At 39.1% G+C, this 21,665-nt stretch overlaps 2 protein-coding genes across 3 annotated transcripts in view; one reads left to right on the forward strand and one right to left on the reverse strand.

Annotated features, from left to right (window-relative positions):
* Positions 1–2,432: 2,432 nt before the first annotated feature.
* MED18 (mediator complex subunit 18) lies at positions 2,433–3,469 on the forward strand. Its single transcript, XM_054184693.1, has 2 exons — positions 2,433–2,571; positions 2,781–3,469. Exons 1-2 carry the CDS (start codon positions 2,499–2,501, stop codon positions 3,332–3,334), a joined length of 627 nt encoding a protein of 208 aa, XP_054040668.1. The 5' UTR covers positions 2,433–2,498; the 3' UTR covers positions 3,335–3,469.
* A 3,193-nt stretch (positions 3,470–6,662) lies between these two features.
* The window catches only part of CERT1 (ceramide transporter 1), a 73,722-nt gene continuing 58,719 nt past the window's right edge, over positions 6,663–21,665 (reverse strand). The window contains exons 9-18 of one of the 2 annotated variants that reach the window (XM_054184691.1): positions 20,626–20,712; positions 19,558–19,650; positions 18,922–18,999; positions 15,603–15,698; positions 14,833–14,965; positions 14,649–14,719; positions 13,223–13,351; positions 12,323–12,452; positions 10,800–10,936; positions 6,663–9,619 (exon numbers count right to left, since the gene is read on the reverse strand). In XM_054184691.1, coding sequence (XP_054040666.1) covers positions 10,809–10,936; positions 12,323–12,452; positions 13,223–13,351; positions 14,649–14,719; positions 14,833–14,965; positions 15,603–15,698; positions 18,922–18,999; positions 19,558–19,650; positions 20,626–20,712 — 945 coding nt within the window. In that variant the 3' untranslated portion in view covers positions 6,663–9,619; positions 10,800–10,808. The remainder of the gene's footprint in view (positions 9,620–10,799; positions 10,937–12,322; positions 12,453–13,222; positions 13,352–14,648; positions 14,720–14,832; positions 14,966–15,602; positions 15,699–18,921; positions 19,000–19,557; positions 19,651–20,625; positions 20,713–21,665) is intronic. The other variant, XM_054184692.1, reaches the window with a different exon arrangement.

Below are 21,665 nucleotides of genomic sequence, written 5' to 3' on the forward strand. Positions count from 1 at the left end.
TTTAAGATAGTCCCCCAGCTATTGACACATCACCGCTTGTGGTGAAATGGCTAAGAACAACCCAACATCCTTGAGTTACCTGCTGAGACAGAAAAATCACTTAATGAGTAATCCTAGCCTTGAAATTATTTCAACAACTTTTAAAAATGTGAATTATGCAAGGAACTTCTTACATAAACTGCCTGTTATATAATAACTGAACGGAGTAATTAATTTCAACAAGCTCACACACAGAGTTGTGGGGTGGAAGGCTTTTTGCTCCAAATTCACCATCAGTGAATGGAGAGTGCTGTATGCTTAGTCTGAAAGCAATTTTGATTGATAAAGGTGACAACACAGGGATTCAGACCCCAAGTCTGTGAGATGAGAGTTAAAAAAACCTCACGTTTTAGTAACGAGGAAGAAAAAAAACCTTTACATCCAGTTCACATCTCTAATGGAGCCTCCCTACTGTTGGTACTATTTCAATGCGTGAACACGGCTGGATCATACATGTCACCAGATGTTTCCATGCAGGAGCCCTGCAGGGAGGGCTCTGGTCTGTGCACCTGAAATGCGGTGATACAGAGCTGAGATAAAGGCCTGGCCCCGCGCAGGCATCCCATTTCTCTGACACAGACAGGTATACAAGGAGGGTTTTAAAGGCAGTTGAACAGAACTTAGGTAGGTGGCTGGGAATAACATGTTTACCCTCCACTTCTCTGTTTCTCTCCACCTCCTCCATCTGTCTGACCAACTGCCTTTTGTGTCTGCTGCATCTTATCTTCAACAAGTGCAGAAAAAGGTTCGTTATTAAGATACCTTCAGGGAATGGAGCTGCACTATAGACCCTCCAAGCCCACGGTGACAAGCAGTTCAGCAGCTGCGGGACTGTGTCATCGCTGTCTTTACACACCTGGCGAGGGGATCTGGAGATGCCCTGTGTGCTTGAAAAAGCCAATTTTGGCTCACCTGTTTTGTCTGGTCGTACAAGGGGTTTGCCCAGTTTGGGGTAATGTTTGTTTTCTGCATTGTGCTACTGCATGGCTCCCCAGGCTACAGCGCAGAACTGCAACTGGGGAATTTAAAAGGATTTGCATTTCAAAAAAGACAAGAAGACATCCTCTTATGTTCTTTTTAGGCCTTTGTAGTAACGTTATCATGCACCTTAGCTGGGCAGAAGAGATAACCTGTAACACCACAGAATGAAGCAAAGCTCATAAACTATCTCTTGGGAAACACTAGACGCATTTTGGACTCATTTTTACTTTTCCTAGCTATCTTTCTCTCTATATATTCTTTCATTCTAACTGTACTATGACCACATTAACTAAAGCTGATTTGTATAGAAGAGAAAACCTATTTTTCGCTCTTAGAACCACAAGGAAGCTTTTCAGCCATTACACAAATGTTTTGTTGATGATTTTCTTCCTCTATTTCAACAGAGACCTCTTACCCACAATTGGGGAAGTACATCCATGGGTAACACACCATCGCAGCTTCAGCAACCATCAGGTCCCTCCTGGATTGCACTGTGTCCCTGAAGTGACCCCACTTCAACTGCATGGCTGTGCTCCAAGCTAGCTCCCGTATCATAGGGCTGAAACAAATCATTACTGCCCTGGGAGGGTAGGCTTATGCCACTTCTGATTTGCAGGCGTTTGGCTTGTGCTGGTACTTACGCAGTTTATTCTGGGGAGGCGAGGGTTCACCACGGCTGTGTAAAGGTACTGATAAAGGAAATGCAGTTTACTTTCCATGCGGCATGAAGGCATGTTATAAGAAGAGATAAGGAAAAAACAGAATTTATAACTGTACACTTCGACTGAATTTAACTGACATGGAGTGCGCATTTCCGCTACTTTTTTCAAAAAGGCAGCTTTTCCGTCTAGTGAGAAGCATGCAAAACAGTCAACGTCCGGCTGAGAAACCCGACGGGCAGGATTTCTGCCTTCCCAAACCGGGGTGCCGTTCCCGTTTCACCCCCGGTAACAACCTGCCACCCAAACTGCGGCAGGGGCCTGAACACCCCCACACCGGCCGGCCCCATCCCGCTGCCCCGACCCCTCTTGCCGTTGGGCCTTCCCCCGGGCCAGCGCGGCAAGGGACAAACCGGGATACTTCTGACGAAAATTTTCGACAAATTTTTACGCGTCCACCTTTCCCTGCGCAGGGAACCAAGGGGCGGGCACCGCGCCGTGGCTGAGCGGCTCCCGCTGACCCGAGCCGCTGCCCCCAGCTCGGCCGGTCCCGCCCCTCGGCCTCCCGCCCCCCTCCGCCTGGCCACCGAGGTGAGGCCTCCCAAAGGGCGGGCAGGGCGTCCCGCCACCCGCGGGGCGGCCTCGGCGCCAGGGCCGGCCATCGCCGCCGCGCCCCGCACCTCGAGAGGCCTCAGGGCGCCGGCGGCACCGCCAGGCCGCCAGGCGGCGCTGCCGCCCCCGCCGCCTGCCCGCCGCTCCCTCCCGCCGCCTGCCCTCAGCCCCGCCGCCGGCTCGGCGCGGCCCGGCCCGGCCCGCAGCATGGAGGCGCCCCCCGTCACCATGATGCCCGTCACGGGCGGCACCATCAACATGATGGAGTACCTGCTCCAAGGTAAGCGGCGGGGCGGGACGGCAGGCAGGCGGCAAAGCGCCCGGCGGGGCGCGGGGCCTGCCGGCCGCTGCCGCCTGGGCCGCGGGGCCGCCCGCGGGGAGCCGGGTGTGAGGGGGCTGAGGGGGGCCAGGCTGTGGCGAAAGCCCCCCCCGCCCCCTCAGGCGGGAGGGGCGAGAGGGTGACCGAGGGGCTGTCTCCGCCCGCCGCAGGCAGCGTTCTGGACCAGAGCCTGGAGAGCCTGCTGCACCGCCTGCGCGGCCTGTGCGACAACATGGAGCCCGAGACCTTCCTGGACCATGAGATGGTGTTCCTGCTGAAGGGGCAGCAGGCCAGCCCCTTCGTGCTGCGGGCCCGGCGGTCCATGGACAAAAGCGGGATGCCCTGGCACCTGCGGTACCTGGGCCAGCCGGAAATCGGCGACAAGAACCGCCACGCGCTGGTGCGCAACTGCGTAGACATCGCCACTTCGGACAACCTGACGGACTTCCTGGTGGAGATGGGCTTCCGCATGGACCACGAGTTTGTGGCCAAAGGGCACGTGTTCCGCAAGGGCATCATGAAGATCGTGGTGTACAAGATCTTCCGCATCCTGATGCCGGGGAACACGGAGAGCATCGAGCCGCTCTCCCTCTCCTACCTGGTGGAGCTCAACGTGGTAGCGCCAGCGGGACAGGACGTCGTCTCTGATGACATGAGGAACTTTGCTGAGCAACTGAAGCCTCTAGTACACCTGGAAAAAATTGACCCCAAAAGGCTAATGTGATTGAAAAGCTGGGCAGTCACGTCATTGGTTTTGTTAGTGTTCCTGACGAGGGTGTTGTTCTATAAAGCCTTTTGAGAGCAAATCAAAACAGGGAGAGGGGAATAAAGGACTATGTATCAGTTTTGTCAGTTGGAATTACTGAGTGTTTTTTCCTTCAACTTGTGGATGTGAACAAAAGTGGACACTTTAGATGAATGCCATTCAAAACATCAGTGATTGCTAATGTTGGTAGTTCTCCTCCTCTTTTTGGGAAGTTACCTGGTATAGAGCATGTTGCCTGATAATCCAAGAACATCAGACTTGCTGGAATTCATCCTTCAGTGTACCAGCATCCCGGTGCTGCTTTCTGGTTTTTTTTTTTTAAAGCATCGTTTGTGTTTCCTACCTAGTCATCCAAAATTTTTCTTTTAAGTAATACATGACATTAATATCCTTTAACGCAGGAGGTGTTTTTTAACACGTGCATAATCCCAGGAACTACACAGTATGAAAGTGCAAGTATAATCCTTCCTACAATAAAGTAGTAAAGTAGATATGTAGATACCTAGTAGTAGATAAAGCATATGTAACAGGAACAGCTAGGACACAAGATACTTTAGAGTGATATACTTATAGTGTATCAACTGTTCTTGATACAATTCCAGTAGAATAAGTGATAATTGGAAAAAAATTTAGCAATATTACAATTGCAAGAGGTTTTCAAATCCTTTAATGCTGTTCCATCTTTTGGACTGAAGTTGGGTATGTCAATCTCAATGAGAAAGCAGTAAATTTCATGGGGTTTTTATTATTAGACTTCTCACACCTGGCAGCAATATTGAAAATAAACACATTAAACAATTAAGAGCATCGTATAGCTGCTAATTGAACTAGTGATGATTTTTTTTAGCACCTCTCTTGGTAGTAGGATGGTTAGTTACCCTCCTTATATTTCAATGATATTTGAATTAGGTTTGAGAGTTTTCAAGTTCGGCATAAGCAAAAAAAAGGTTGGGAAAAACAACAAAGATACAGAATTGTATTTAAATTTCTCGAGTTCTTTACAGAAGGCAGCCGCTTTACAAACCATTACTAAAATGTACCAACCTGTCAGAGATACTCCCTTTTGCACCACACAACTCTACATAACAACTAAAGGCAAAGACCACTCCCACAAAAAGCTTCAAAAAATCAAAGCCTTTTAAGTTAACAGCTACGTTTTCAACACTGAAATTTGGACAAGCCATGACAACTGGATTAGCGCTCACCCAGTGCAGTGTCTCAAGCGTTCCACCGATGCAGGCTCTATGTATGGGGCATGGGGACAACCGAGAACTTGACAGCGGCTGGAGAACGCTGTTCATTGAATACAATAGTGATGGTTTCCAACAGGGTGCAAGCAATGAGGTGACCTGTGTGACCTACACTGGAAATATTTTCTGAGGGGTACAGAAACACCTACAATTCTTTTGTTCATACTCAGGCATGACTCGCTCTCATCGTCAGACAGCACACCATCCTGGGCTTCTGGAATTCTGTGTCATACTGTTACAGGCTTCAAGGCTTACAACTTCCCGGGGGTGAAGGGTAGGTCCCAAAGCTCTGCCTGTGCCCGGGAGCTGAACTTGTCAGGTTGCTCAGTGATTCAGCCACGGTCCCACCCCAGCGGGTGGGAATCCTCAGGGCTGTTGTCATATCCTGCCACCGTAACCCTTGGTTAGGAATTGTTTGCCACTGACTTCCATGATCCATGGCTTGTCTCTTGTGACAGGAGATTTTAGAAAAAAGTCAGATGGATCAGAAAAGCTGAACGTTGTACACCAGCTTTTCCAAGGGTTGGTAGTTGTAGTACAAAGCCACATAGAAACAGCAGGTAGGCAGCTCCTTCCCATTGCATCTGGAAGGAACTCACTTAGAAAGAAACTTGGAAGGTGAATTACCAAGTGGAGGGGCAAGCAAATTGGAGAGTGTTGGTGTTAATCTAATGGTGACAGAGGGGAAAATCCCACATGGAATTTCAGGCAGACCAGCTCAAGCGAAAGAAGACTAAATGGAAAGTTCATAATTGAAGTTTTTGCACTTTAGATGACAATTGATCTGACTATTGCTTGGTCTGTTCCCCAAAATAAAAATGATTATTTAAAATAGTTCTAAGGAAAATTAGTTTAAACCTTAAAAACTGCATCATTCCACATTACCAGTCTTCCTTATTCTAGCTGTAGTGTATGCATAGAAGAGGCAGGTGTGCAGAGAAAAAAGCTGACTACATCAGTGGTTACAGCTGAAGAAAAATGGGACACTTGCAGGCACCCAATGCTCCAAGTGCATTCCTTTCTTTTATCTAATGAAATACACTTTTCTCCTCCTATGAAACTTAGCTTTTATAGCTGGAGACTAAGAAAACAGCAATACAATTAGTAATACACACTGGTAAATTGCATGGCATAACCCTAATTACCATTCATTATATCTACGGTGAGATTGTATTGTAGTTATACAGCTACAGAAATGCTCAACCTCTCCTTACTGGAAAAGACACATTTTTTTAAGTTACAAGCATAACTTATGGGACCAAGAATGCGGCTGTATTCTTTTTATTTTATTTTGAGGGGTTTCTTTTTGTCAGATAAAGTAGCTGCGTTCTTCACAGGCAGGGCTTACCCTCAGGACTCCGTATTTGTTGCAATATATTACCCGAGGCCTGATGCAGCTGAGCTTAAGTTAGTTTTTTTTTTCTGTGCAAGTAATGCCTTCTGCTATTTCAAACTGTTCTTCCAATCTTGCATACTTGTAAGGTTTCTACAACGTATTGATTAATATATAAAAAGTAGAAATCCCTGCATAACAGGTAAAGGCAGGATTGTTACTGGCACCAGCTATTTCTGCTATTAAGAAATCTTGCTCTACGGAAGCTCATCTCAATTCTTAACAATTCTTCATACTTCAGAAAAAGCCACAAGTTTACCCTCTGGGCACTGCTCAGTGCTGGATCTCTGTTTTTCCCACAGAAACTTCCATAATGCTGTTAATTCTGCACAAATGAAGACAAGAGCTGAAATACTTTGGAAGTGCTCTTCTATATGAAGACTATACTGTACAGGAACATCTTTTAACATGCCTCTGATAGGCTAGCACAAAATGAGCTTTTTGATATATAAACTAACATGGCATTCTGGTTTCAATTTCAGTAGCCTCAGTAATACAAGCAAACAGCTTTCCTGTTAAATGTCTTCCATATGTTCTAATGCTGTATATATGTTTATCCATGATGTAAAATTGGTTAAAAGGTAAAATGCTTTAAATAAGTTTCTCCAAAGCACTGAAAGTTAAAAATAACTACAAACCAGGATTTTTCTTCATCATTTTTAATACTTTTCACTTTTAAATACTTGATTTTAAATTTGTGATTGTAACATGGAAGAGCCAACTTCTTTTAATTTTTAAAACTTATCATTAGGATCATAAAGCTATTATAGAACAGTTACACTCTAAACACTCCAGGTACTCAAAAATATGATTCATGTTTTAAGTCTGTAGATGAACAGCGGTAATTCAAATACAGTGTTATCTGTACAACTTGACAAAAATACAGGTGGACAATCTGATTAGAGAATCTGCACAACTTCATATAAGCCAGCTCAGCCCAATTAAGTAAAAAGTAATTTTTTTCCCCAAAGTGCATCACATTTTCCACAGATAAATTTGTCAAAATAAGATGTTCAGGTTCTCAGACAGAATAACAATGACCATCTCACCCTCAATCCAATGCGAGTTTATCAAGTCACTTCCTTCAGATCTAGTTTGGCAACAACCAAATTCTCCAAACTGGCACAGATATTCAGAGATATCTGACAGCAAAGACTGCTTCGTTCTCAGCCCTTCAATCTGGTTCAGCTTGTAAAAACATCCATTCTAGAGTCAGGAGGTGCTTCTGCAAAGACCACTGCAGCTCTATAAATCTACCCATCTGTTAACAGGAATAAGTGAGCTCAGAGCACACAGATAGCATGGCAGTGACTGAAAAGAGGGATGGGCTCAAGGAACATGGCCAATTCTATAAAACCGTAAAAGCAAGGTCACTTCCAGAACAAAGGATCTAATGGCTGCTTTCACACAGACAATCTGAGAGGCCTGTGGAGAACTGCTTTTTTTTCATTTGTTTTTAAAGAGGTCAATTAATACCAGTTTCTCAATCTTGCAACTCCTTCCATACTCTTTAAGAAGCCTCTTGCAACTCTGATTGGGCAGGGCTAGCTGTACTGAAGTAGCAGTGCCTTTATCTAAAAGTAAAATGTATTCTTTACAAATAGTATCTGTAGTGTAATTTTATTTACAGAATAAATCGCAAAAGTACATCACATTTAGTGCAAATGCAACTAATGATATAAGTTTATATACTGCTTTGTAAACTTTCCATACCTTTGTAAAATAAAGCTATCCAATTAAATTAATAAACTCACCTGTGTTCCAACAATTACCAGAAGTGGCAAATAAGGAGTTAAACTCTTTATATTTTGGATGGTTTGTTTTTGTTTTTGTTTTGTTTTTTTAAAGTTCCCATCAGTGGCTATGGTAGAATGAACCATTGCTTGGTTGATTGTAAAAAGATGAAGTGCATTTGAGGTATAAGTTTGTTTTTTTTTTTAACATCACTATATAAAATGCTCACTGGTGATACAGTAAACATGTACAAATTTTCATCTTACTTGCCTTACTAGCATTACCATATAGGCACTTTTCTACATAATCAAATTAACAGAATAACTCTGTAATAAGGCATATTCCATGCACACCAATAGAGAAAGGCAAATAAACAGGGAAGAGTTATGGAGCATGAAATCTGCATGCATTTGTAATCATGTGTTATGTACGATTTCAACTCTAGATGTTTTTCAACACTGTGCAGATCACATTTAATCATTTGCCCAATCTTCATTAAGTTACTATATTATATTTATTTTCAGGCACCTACCATACTATATCAAATAAGATTTTCAGCTTTCTTTTGGAAAAAATATATCTGAAACTCTTTTCTCGAGAAACAGGTTAGTGAAACACTGAGCAGTCTCTGAAGTTTCCAACTATGGGACATGGGTAAAAGACCTCAGAGTCAGTACCAGTCTACCAGAGTCCTCACCTAATAAGCACCTCCAGAATCAAAGGCAGGCAGATATCTGACACTTAGATTTCCACAGCAACTAAAGGGAACTTTCCAGTAAGAACTTATAGCTCTGATGGTTTTTTGATTAAGAGGCAAAACATCTTCTACATGAACCTCATAGCATGGCTTCATTAAGATGTGGAAAACACATGCAGGATCTGAAAATAATGTACTCATCTTCATTCTGGACTGGGAATGTTGTCTTCTGTAGTCCAAATTACTTCAATATATATTATAGTGTACCTTCTCATAGTTTTGGAAAAGCCCTGGATATCATGCAAGAAAGCAGTCCACATTATAGCATGGACAGATGACTTCTGGCTTTCAGGCAGTCCCTTGCCCTCTCATACAGAATATTCTTAGATATTTCTGGATTATGTTTAATAACAAAAATTCTGTAGCACATACTACATAACTAAAAAATACAATAGAAATATAAAGATATCTGGAAAAAAATAAAGCTTTTCACGCTCTTACTCCCTCAGAACCAAAGATCGTCATAAGAGTAAGATAATAGAAAAGGCAAAGTCATAAGGATATTGACAGCCCTCAGTTATTAACTGACATTTTATGTAACAAGATGATTCATTATAGAAACCAGCAGCAACAAATTATGATTATACAAAGCAAAACAAAACCTGCCAGTAAGCCACCTAGGCTTTACTGAAGTCCTTCCCTCCCCCCTTGAAAATACCACACAGATTTTTGTGCATATAAAGCACATACAGTATGCTATATGTGCATTTTTCTTTTGTGCTTTTTAGACATGCACAAAAACTGTGAGTATCTTAGGAAGGCTGACAGTGAAACTCTGCAACTTGTTTAAAATTTAAGCAGTAACCCACATTGGTGATTCAAAGTTGTACGCGTTCTTCCTCTTCTAAAGCAAGCAAATAAAAATAGAGCCATATACATGTTATCAATACATGTATTTATAATTACACACTGACTCAGCAAGAAAAGTTAGCAGGAGAGAACTAGTGTTAAATATTCAGCCTCATGGTGTTGCAACACTTCTTCACTTCAGTACACAAAGCCTAGAACTCGGGCCATAAAAAGACTGTAGATCCTTCTTTCCAGCATGGAGTGCTTGATGCATGGTCACTTCTCCAACGTGGAATGCTCACCCAGTCTTGTTCTGATCACTGCAAGTAAGAAAAGATAAAAATACAGCACTGAAAAGTTTGAACACTAGTAGGAAAACAAGAACTTGTTAAACACTCTAAATAGTATCAGCAGTGCTTATGATCATGTTCGAACTGTTGGCTCATGACAGCCACGTTTTTAATGGTTCACCTACACTAGTTCTCTAAAAATATACAATTAAAAATGTGAACCCTTACAGGGCTACCTGTTACAGAAAGATCAAATGAGTAAGACTTTTGGAGTCTAACATAATAAATAGAACCCAAAAATAGAGGTAGCCGATGTCATGCATAGAAAGAGTAATAAAAGCTCATTTTCAGATCATGCTGTAATACTGTAACTACCAAATGGACTTAGATAGTTTGACGCTACAGTCATACATAAAGAAGCACATAGCAAGAGTCTAGTCTACACTAACAAAAAAATAAGCCAAGCCTTACTTCGCACTAAGGCTTATGTCTGACAGATTCAGACAGCCCCAGAAGTTATCAAGAAATGCTCTTCTAATGCCATATCATCATTTAAATGTTAAAATCTTGTTAGATTAGGCAAATGAACTATACCATTAAAATACATCCATTGACTTCAGAAAGCATCTATAAATCCCTTTTGTTTTCTTAGGCTCATCAGAAAGGCTAAAAATTTAAGTCACAGCTTTTTAAGTACTCCAGTAATTGACACTGGTCTGTCAGAAAAGTTGCATTAATAAAAATCCTAGATCAAAACCATTCTGTCAATATAAAAAGAATACTTTAACCATCGTAATATTCTATCAAATACACAATTGTAAGTAGAATTTAAGGTATCAAAACCTCATAAGGCTCTAGAGAAACTTCAGTATGTATTCTTTTCAGAACAAGTGTAAAATGCCTATGACAGCTGAGAAAAAACAATACTTCATCCTTTTATACTTCTACATAAATTAGACGTGCATGCAAAAACTTGCAAGAGAAAACTAGTAAATGTCTACAAAAACTAATACTTCCACTTGTGCAGCCCTTATTTTTCATACTAATAACACACATGAATTACACAAATGTTTTAAAAAATATATTGCATACGTATATTAAAACTAAGCACTGAATTTATGCTAGTATTAAGACATTTCTAGATTGCATATTTCTGCTTGGCCTTAAAGTTACAACAGTGAATCAAGAATGAAAAAAAATTAATGTATACCTGCTAACTCTAGAATAAAATAGGCTTTCCTGCTGTTTTCTCTTGCACATATGATGTAAAACGCTTCAAGAATTTTGGATATTCTCGTTTTGCCACTGCCCGTAACACTGATGCTGGCGCCCATCCTCCTGGGTTCACTAGACATAGATAGGAAGACAGACATTGAAATACAGCAAATCCACTAAAGGCTAGAAAAGAAAATTTAAGTTTATTCCTGCGACTTTCTGAAGTAAGAGGAAAAAACAATGATCAGCACATTATTTTTTTTAATGCCTTTAACAGTTTATATTGTAGCACTTTCTCGCCTTAATACTCAAGCTCAGTTCAGTTTTATGATGCCACTATTTAGAAAACATTAAATATATGTGTTGTGAGTCTTTGGGGAATGCCCCAATGGAAGATGATATTCTCTAAGGACTTCCAAGAAACAACAGAAAAAGAGACTCGAGTTACTTCCCATCTCAAAGAAAAGAGGAGTCAGTGTTAACTTTTCAGTAACTGCTACATTTGTCTGCAGAATTGGTATACAGCCAATGCCTTACAAATTATTCTTACAGCACTTCAAACAAAATTCAAACTGATTCTAAAACACGCTTCAATGCACATGGCAAGTATTTTGCTGAAAATGCTGCCACTTCCCATATAATCATAGTTCAGAATTTACCAAAGAAAACGGATTTTTTAAGTCATTGGGAAACTTCTAATAAGGAGACAAAGCAGCTTACCCCAGAGTTTAACACCATATGGTATTATTTGTACAGGATTTAATACAAGTTACATCATTCCTATATTGCAAAGATTTGCTGAAGCAATTTTTCAGACTTTGACTCTTTAGCAGGCCATGTAATAGGTAGTTAAAAGTAATAAGCAGGTGAGCTACTCTTGAAGTATTTTGTAGCTGCAGGAGAGGAGCTAGTAAGTATGTAGCTCCAATACTACAATACATTGCTAAATACTGGGTACAGTAACAATACAGTATGGCTTTGATAGCTTTTCAGTCAATACCAAGGATTCTATCAGTTAAAAAATAATAATGAAAAAGGCAGACGAGATTATACAGCTTGCAAACATCCTCATACAAAATGTATTTGCTCCTTCTTAACACGGAGGCTAAGAACTGTATTATCATCAGCGTTTCAGCCTAACAAGATGAATTGCGGGAAAAAAAAAAAAACCAAGCAATGCATTAAAAAAGCATACTATTACTGAAACTAAAAGCTAGACTAAGTCATCCCAGTTGCAGACATTTGTTCTGTCCACCCTCCTCCACCCCAAGGCTCTGTACTTAAGGCCTGAGCTACACACCACTTCCATTTATTCCTCTCAGAATGCCACACATGAATGATCCCATTCACTGATTTCAGGCAGCACATTAATTCGAGTCTTTTTGAATATGAAGACCACATGTGCGATGCTATATATAAATTTAACAGAAAACTGCATCAAGCTTTTCTTTTGCCAGTATTCAGCTCCCCAGAATTAGCATATATCATGAATGTCGTACTGAAAAATTTTAGACTTACCATTAGCTACATATGTAATCTTGCATAGGATGTTGTCCCTGCTTATTTCCTTGTTCCCCTCCGGTGGGCTTACTAATGTCTGACAAATCATAGCAATATTTATTTTGGCACGGACACAGCGATTGTTCAGCTGCCAAAAAAGTGAAACATTTGTAAGCCTCAAACTAAATTTGTTTCAGCATACTTGACTGCTAACATTTTAATTTACTGTGAAGTCTAATACACTCCAGAAGCCGTGCTTCTGAGAGTTTGCATTCTAGCACTACATGGATGTAACAAGAATGTGAGTGAAATGAAAAGGTACATAGTGAATAGGGAAAGGGTTAAACCAAAATGCCTGAATCTCAGGTTTCTGCTTGCTTAATACATACAAGTGAATTACTTCAATTATTGTAACAAATAAGTCACAAAACATTTAAAGAATAATGCATCAGCATTTGCAAATATCAGTTAGTAACTCTTCCCTTGTAAAGCAGTCTATGGCATAGCAATCAGCAGATAAATACTCCAAAGAAAACAATCATTGCTACTATCTGACAGAACCAAGGCAGAACTTTGTAAGACGGAGGTTTAACAGATTCCACATCTACAATTATACAAGCCTACTCCTACATCTGACAATATGGAAGAGTTATTGATTTGATTCCATAAAAAATAACCTCAATTTTTAAAAACGTTTTCACATCTCCAGAAATTTTGCCTCCATTCTGCTGCAACACCTTAGATCTGTCAACTGTTGAGATAAGGCAAGAAAGCTTTTGGCTCAGATTGCCTTCATCAGGTCATTGTATCACCTGGTTTAAATAAACTGTATTTTTGTGTAACACCCCCACCTCCCTCACGCTAGTAGTGCACATGCACATTAAAAGCAGAACTCGACAGAATGAAAATAATACTTACAGGAGCACTGTCATGTTCCACAGAGAAATTGCACACAATCCATGTTTCAGGATCATTTTCACTGAATGCTGGTATCTTTCTGATGGCAGACAAATACAGCACATCCCTTTGAGAAGCTGGCCACACCCTCTGCAGAGAAATACCGGAATATAAGCTTTTCCAGTTTTGCAAATTAAGTACTTACTATCCTTAGGTAAAGAAAAACAAGCAAGGCAAACCAGGTCAGTCATGTTATTTAAGTAAAAGTTTCTTCAAGTTAGGAATTTCATTTTCAAAACTGAAACAGAACACAGCTGTTGTACAGATGCGTATCAGATCATATGGTTATGCTTAATTTTAAGAAAATTAAGGCAAAAGTTTAAGGCCTTTGAAATGCAGAAAGCGCAACTGCAGTGACTTTTTCAGTACACAAACAGGAAGAAGCAGTTCCCCTCCCATTCCCTCAACCTCTACATTTTAGTTAATACTTGTAAGCTACAAACTGAACTAGTGGTTAAGTACAAATAGATGCATCTACAGTTACTTATGTACCCAGAGAGAGACAGGTTAAGAAATATCTAAAACAAATATTATTTCAAAAAGCTACTACTTCATTAAGACAGATATGGTAAACTGATATTATCTAAGAGAAAGTTTTAGAAGCAAAATGATAAAATAAGAAAATATACAAAAGCCATTTTCCTGACACTCAAATTGGGGGCGGGAAGTCTAGCTTTTACCACGACACCATACAGTTTTCACAATTTTCTTACTCAAAAATCACAAGTCCTCTGTTACAGAAGTTCTAAGGTAACCACATTATTGGTAAAATTGTCAAAGAAAAATATTTGGTTTAATATTTGAGTACATTTGTACTTGGAATCATGCAAGATTAAAGATGAATCTGTGCACTTCATTCCCATTTTTTGAACCTGTAAGTTACAGTTGTTGAGATATACTTCAAATGAACATTTTAGTAAATTTAGAACTGGTTGGGGGGGAACATAATAACGTTACAAAAACAAATGCTGTACCAGCAATTATACCACCTCATAATGCAGATCTGTATGCTAACTGATTGTGGTCAACATTAGCTTGCATTATTGCAACAAAACACACGATAGTGTGGCATAGGCCTCTTCCTTGTAGTCAGTGTTGCTTTACTGCCTCACTTTGCTTTAGATGACTCTTGCCTTGCTGGCAGTGACGTATTTAGAGATTAAAACCAGTCCTCATTCTTTATTAGAAACTCTATCAGACACATGCACAACCAATTATACAATCAAGACAAGTTTGAGAAATTGACAAAGTTGCAGTTTAATAGAGAACTTGTTCTGAACTGTTGTTTTGAACAGTATTTTAAGTTGTTAAGTCATTATTCAGAATAAGATTAGAACACATATGCCTCAGACTGTCTCAGGTATGCATATGGCTAAAGTATTATTACCTTATGTGTCTGGTAAATGATGATTGCATTATCAGCTAAATTTTCCACAACATGGAAATTTTCAATTGTTGCTAAAAGAGGAGGGGGGGAAAAAAATCCATCAGTAAACAAGCACAGGTATTAGGTCAATGTTACAAAATATATTTGCTGACAAACATTCAAAGCTTAAGAACCAATTCCTTACTTTCCCAGTCATTACGAACATCAACATTCCAGAAGTAGTGGCAAACTTCATGCCCTGTTACCCCTTTAACAGCATGGGTTGCTTTCAATGGATCTAAAACTATTCCATTCTCTTCCACCTCTCTTCTGTATACCTATAGCCAAATACAAAGAAAGAAATGTAGGGCAGAAACTGTTAAAACTGTTCATGTTTTAATTGTTTACAATGTCAGTTTTTTTTTTTTAAAAAAAACCACTTACCTAGAAGACTAATACATGAATAATTTGCCATGCCAGTGTTCTCTGCTAACTACCAAAGCAAACATTCTTACATGGCAACTGACATTAAAATACCAGTACTTTAAGAATCTCTACTCCAAAAATGATTAAGCTATCTTATTTACCACTATGCATGAGGATCCATACAAGCACAGTAGAGCAGCCAACATAGTAACTTTGATACCAAATTTTAAGTAGCAGAGAACAAGAAAGGAATCTGCAAAGACAAAGCTATTGCAAGAGTTACACAGGATTTTGTATGAATAAATACATTAGAAGCCACAGCTCTTGTGGACTCCAGTCCTACTTAATGCTATTTTCAGAGAGAATTTTTAACAGCATGAGTTGCTGAGCGATTGTATTCCCAGAGAATCACGGAATCATTTCAGTTGGAAAAGACCCTTAAGATCGAGTCCAACTGTAAACCTAACACTGCCAAATCCACCAGACTGAAAGTATCTGTCTTCACAGCATATCATCTTATATCAATTAAAAAAAACCACAAACATTTACCTTCATTTCTCCTTCTTCTACCACTAGTTGCCAATTGGCATCTCCTCCTACATCTTGCAAGGAATACGTCATATGGTTTTGTACCATCTCTTCCACCTTTAAAGGAAAAAAAATACACATTTTTAACTCATTCCTTCCATCTTCTTGGGCAAAGACTATACAATATTGGAAGCCACAAGTCAATACTTCAAATCCTGTGCAGGAGGAATTTTCCTGTGCAGGAATTTGGACAACAGAGCTTCCTATTAGAAGCTAAGAACAAGCAGATACTTCTGGCCTTCAGAAACAAAAGCCAAAATCTTGACTCAGCTTCCAGCTTCATTCTTTATGGGTACTTGCTATCCTTCCTTTGCACCTCTAAACTGTGAAAACTCCCTATTTCTACCTAAAATAGTTTTAGTTGAGCATATAGGAACTTACTTCAAGTGTCTCTAAATAGAATTGCAATGTGCCGTGAGATATTCACTAAAGAGCATTTAAAAGTGAGCAACAGTAGGGGGGTGAATACAAGTGAATGCGTATTAAAAGTCATATTGGAAGAGCAGCGAAGGAAACAGTCATGAGCAAAGCATGTCTATTCTGTTTTATGAGCATCTTTGCACAGTTGCCAGCTAGAAAGAAAGAACAGAAATGCTTACATTCAAAAGAGTTAAGGAAATAGACTGACTGTACAATTATAAAATACTAATTTAAAAATTATTAGCTGGACAGTTGTGCACTTTTCTTAAAGGCCAAATAGTTGATGTATTTTTATCAAGCTATGTGAATGTCATTTTTTTTTTCATTTCATATAATGTGCAGGAAAACGGCTGCTGGGACTGAAAGAGGATTTTTATTTTAAAATCTACAGTCTTACTCTGTTTCTTTGGTTCCCCACCCATTTCCAAATCCCACTCTCCTCCAAATAAAAATAGAAGAAAAAATATAAGGTATCCATTGCCATGTAATGTTTACAAATACGGAAACACTTCAGTAGCTTTTTACACCCAAAAGGTAGGTGACTACTAAAACTTGTCACAACAAGTAAGTCCACGGATCAACAATATTTTCCTGAATTACTAGACATACCTTTTTTTTTTGAATAAGGAAAAGCACGACAGGCAAAGGTTAGTTAATTGATCAACATAAAGATTACTAGATGAAGTGTGCAATCACAAAATTAATAGCCTGAACCCATTAAGTCTGCAAATATACTTGTAACTTGTATGCCACGCAGCCTTGGACTGAACATTAAGTGGAAAGTTCTTCACTTTAAAGGCCCTCAGAACAGCTCAGTCTACTTTAAAATCTAATAGTCCTTTAAAAGAAAGCGATCTGCAAAACACCTACAATGTTTTAAGCCCACAACCTCCCACTCAACTGGCAGAGACAAATCAATGTCTTTCTAGAGGCACACTGAAGAACCAGTTCCCGTCAGAATACATGTTACACTTCTCAATCTTAAAACAAGGCTGCAGGTTTCTACCTGACCTTTTACTGATACCAAAATTCCCTTCGTATGAATGAAGTCTAGAAACAAGTCACAGTTATTCAGAATCATGATATTAGCTTGCCTTTCCAATAGCCAAGTCCTCAGCCTGTGGACACAGGCCAATTTCATATAAATAAAGTCCAGAGCAGGTTGCCACCAATAGAAGGTGTGCTGCTTTTCTTTTCATGCTCTCTGTTGTTCTTCACCTGCTTGTTCAGTAGCAATGAAGCTCCAGAGCAGGTGGACTGACTTGTTGATCTGGCAAAAATTTGTTCTAGGGAAATTATTTGGGGGTGTGTGTGGGGAGATTAGTTTCCCATAGGTTAAGAAGATCATCCTTTCTGCAGTGAGTTCATTAACTTGAAATTGCATTCAAAGACACTCAGTAATAACTTCTGCGTACTATCCATCCATTCAGCAGCTGAAAAGAGCAACAGCGTGACTCCAGTCCATTTGATTCTGATCCTTAACCTCAATCTGTGTTATTGTGATAAGGAACTGGTCTACCTCAGATTTGTTTTTAAATGGTTTTCAGCCACACTAATGCTCTGATACTCACATTTATCATATGAATGCACTAATATTATTAGAGGCATAGAAGAGGTGAAAATGAGGAGTCTCACATATTTTGGCAACTATCAGTTTCCCTTATATTTAACCGCCCATGTAGCAATTGCCTGACAGACAACTAGTTCCCATTTTTGGAATCAATTGATTCCCCCCCTCCTCCCAGACAAAAGGAAACTTGAAAAACTGGCTTGACTGCTGGAGTACCAGTAGATGACCATATATCGGTGTTGTGCAGTATGACCTGCATACTTTTTCCCTTGCAATAAGTTCAAATTCCAGAAATGAACTGACTGCAAAAGGTCAAGGCAAGTGTTGGGTCTTCAGTCCAATAAGCAAGTCCTTAAGTGTAAGGGTCCTGCTCATACAGCTGGTAGCAAGGTCTACAGGTGGTAAAATTCCAAGCTCTGTTAATCAAAACAAAATCCATTCCTTCTGTTTGAAAAAGCAGGTTGTGTGCAGTGTTAGTTATTAATCTAAAAAAACCCCCAAAATAACAGATCCCAGAAGGAAGTTCCGTATTCACAATCACATATGGACCACAGCAGAAGGAAACTAATGGCATGAATGCTGTGTCCGAACAACTTTTTTTGAGACTAAAGCACAAACACATGAAGTCACGTACCTAATTCTACTCTAAACTGTGATCTTCAGAACAAGCACCTACAGTAATTTTGCACATTACTGGAATATGTCACTATGACTACATTGACATATTCAGGATGTCAGATATTTTCTGAAGGATAAGTGAACAGATAGAAAAATTCTCATACCCACAATCTTGTTTGTCAACATACTTTACAACTACTTTTATTACTGAAAGGTCTTAGAGGTAAAAAATGGTAATCGTGAACCTTAATGTTTAGTATCTTAATGTCACTACAAAGAAACATTAAAGACTAAAATCAAACCTTTGCTTTAAAAGCAAGAAAAACTATCCAATTTGCAGCAAATACCATCTCCAGCCCACACAAAACAGGTGTTATTCTACTTTTATTATAAACAGAAATGCAAAATTTTAAAATTGTAGGCATTTTTATTAAAACTACTGAATTAAATCCAACAGTTTCACAAGATTTGGGCCTCTGCACAACTGATATGCATGCAAGCTGGATGTAAAAAGACAATCATTTAGTACAGGAATAGAGAACTCCTTTGTTTGTCTCAACGTACTAATTTAAAGCAAGCAGTGATTTATGTAACAGAAAAACCCAGGTTCTAGAGAAGAGGATGAAATACAGCAAAGATATGCAACCCCCACTCTACACATTAATACAGTACCTGGGCGCTGAATCTGTGAACATCATCAGAGGCACTGACTAGATCAATGGAAGACATGGAGGAAGAGCGACTATAGGGCTACCAGAGACAGACAAAGAAAAAACCAAGTAATCAGAACAAAGGCACAACAGAGCATTCAGTACCAACTTGCAAGCACAAGATAATGAAGAAAAGGAAAACAAAAGCACCATAAGCAGCAAGCACAGCAGAGAATGCTGATTTCATGCACCTATTATGTATTATGCTCCCAATGTAGCCCTGAGAGAAGCATAGTGTTTCTAGTCAACTGATCCTGATACAAGTGTCTGGATTATTATTTTTTTTTTTACAAAATCAATTAAATTAATTTTGGTGAAGGTATCTTAAAAACACTGAGGTTAGCAAGTTGGGATGTTTTCTTTACTGACAAGCTTGATACAAGTCAAGAGTATTCTAAACAGATACTTAAATCAGTATCTTTTGAGCCAAGATAGAAAACAGTCCTTCTCCAATTCCAGCTACTTTATTTGAAAGTTAAACCATTGAAAGCTACTAGAAACACCTAAATAAAAAGATCTCACTTACCCATACAAAATATTATATAGAAATATCACAGGTCAGCCCATTATTCAGAGGAGATCAAAAGAAATACCTTACCTTTTGGACAAATCTATGAGTCCCCACAGCAGAATACGCATCTCCAGAAGGTAAGGATGTTGGCCAGTGTAATCTGACCTTTTCACTTTGGGACTGGAACAAAATAGGTTTAATTATTAGTAGTCAGCTGCTACTGGGTGGGCTATGAAACAGAGTGAGTCATCCTCAATCTACATAGTGGCTACAACAACTAATGCTGTCCATGACAGGCATGAGGCTGTCATCCTGCTGGAATTCTCCGTAAGTGAATGGACCTGAACACTGAATTTGTCTATACTTCAAGATCTATTTCTGAATTAAGGAAAACAGATCAGCAGCATTAAGGACCCGTGTAGTAGTGCAGCAGTCACTCAAAACTTTTACATAGCTAAAACTTTTACATAGGTAAATTCTGTTGGGTACTATATGCCCACTAGAAAGTCTTTTAATTCTTAACCAACTATTCATATTCACTATATTCATAAGCCTAAACACTTTTAAGACAAAGGATGCACTACTTTATTCCCTCTCATTTTATATACTGCTATATGTTCCCATATTCTATATATTTCCTCACATGCATCTTATCCCTTTTTGATCCTTGTCACTGAAGTCTAGGCAAGAAATGAGTTAGAGAAGTAGGCATAGCCTACATATTTTTTTAAACAGAAATAAACACCAACAGAACTACGTCCTTCCTATTTCACATACTGCTAGAGTCAAAAGAAACTTCAGAGCAGCAATTAGGTTTTAAGAGATAGCTGCAGTGTTTGATATTCTCATTGCACAGGGCATCAGTTACATACAAAGATAAGTTTTATACAGGACACTCATTTAGGAATTAGAAACTAGAACACTCAATTAGCTTAACACTTATACTATGCTTTCTATGTAAGCTGTGAAGTCACTTTCTCAAAATTAGTGTTAAGCAACAATATTTAACTGTAAAAAATATTAAATTAATTCTCCTTGTCAGTGTCAGAATAAAATATTAGGGCTTCAGGAGATGCACCCCAGGACTGAGTTTAAGTCACAGAAGTCTCCTATGAAGTGCCCATCATTAAGACATTTTAAAAGTATTTTTTCTACCTGTTCTTCCATTTTATCCTGTCTATCGAGAGCAGCTTCAACAGCATCAAAGAATTCTTCTTCATTAATCAGACTATTAGGACCCTCCTAGAGCATAAGAAACAAAAATAGTTCAAAATTTTGGAGACGTAAGAGTTCCACTTCAGTTTAATTTTAGAAATATATATTGATACATTATGCATATAACTGATGGAAGCAAATTTCTTCTACAGACATCAAATATTTTCACCAATATTCTTAGACTACAATTCCTCTAAAAACCCTACTTGCTGAAGGAAGTTACACCCTCTAACTACAATTTAGGGATAGTTGTATAAAGAAAAAAAAAAAAACAAAACAGGAAACTGAGTAACAGTGTCAATATGCTTTGACAACAGTTTAGGTTTTAATTAACATATATCTTCTCTTAAAAATGTTTACAGTGTGTCAGTAAAGTATACATATTAACATAATTGTGTAGTTAGACTCCTTCCCAGTATTCTAGTGCCTTAAGGTGGATTTCAGGTATGTGCTCAAAACTTAACAAGAGAAGACAAAATTCTGGGGATCTTTATTGAAAATTCTTGGAAAGAAGAGTTTAACACTCAACAGCAGGTAGAGCTGAGTCAACTATTAAAAACTTGAGTCTAAGTAAAATGGTAATTTCAGAAAATCGGGTTTACTGCTTTTACTGTATTGTAAAACAAACGGGTACAGCAAATTTCAAAAAAGTACTTTACATCAAGGATCCTTGGGAGAAGAAGCTGTGTTCATAACCAGGGAGACAAAGTCCAACTTCTTATCCTTTTCTTTTACAGTGTATGCTTCAGCCACAACACAGAACTTAAGCTCAAGTATCTTTTAAATATTTCAACATATAAGTACTATTTCTCAGGCTATGATTTGTAAGTAGAAACATGTTTGATTAATGTACGTGAAAGGGTCAAGTTCCTAAAAATTATGCAAACTGTATTATAGGTGCACTAGCTTACATTATTCTTCAGAAGGTGGTTTAAGAGTCTTAGCATTTGACTAAATAGCTCATGGAGGAGGAAGCTGCT

The sequence above is a fragment of the Rissa tridactyla genome, chromosome Z, assembly GCF_028500815.1.
Source record: "Rissa tridactyla isolate bRisTri1 chromosome Z, bRisTri1.patW.cur.20221130, whole genome shotgun sequence".
Lineage (NCBI taxonomy): Eukaryota > Metazoa > Chordata > Aves > Charadriiformes > Laridae > Rissa > Rissa tridactyla.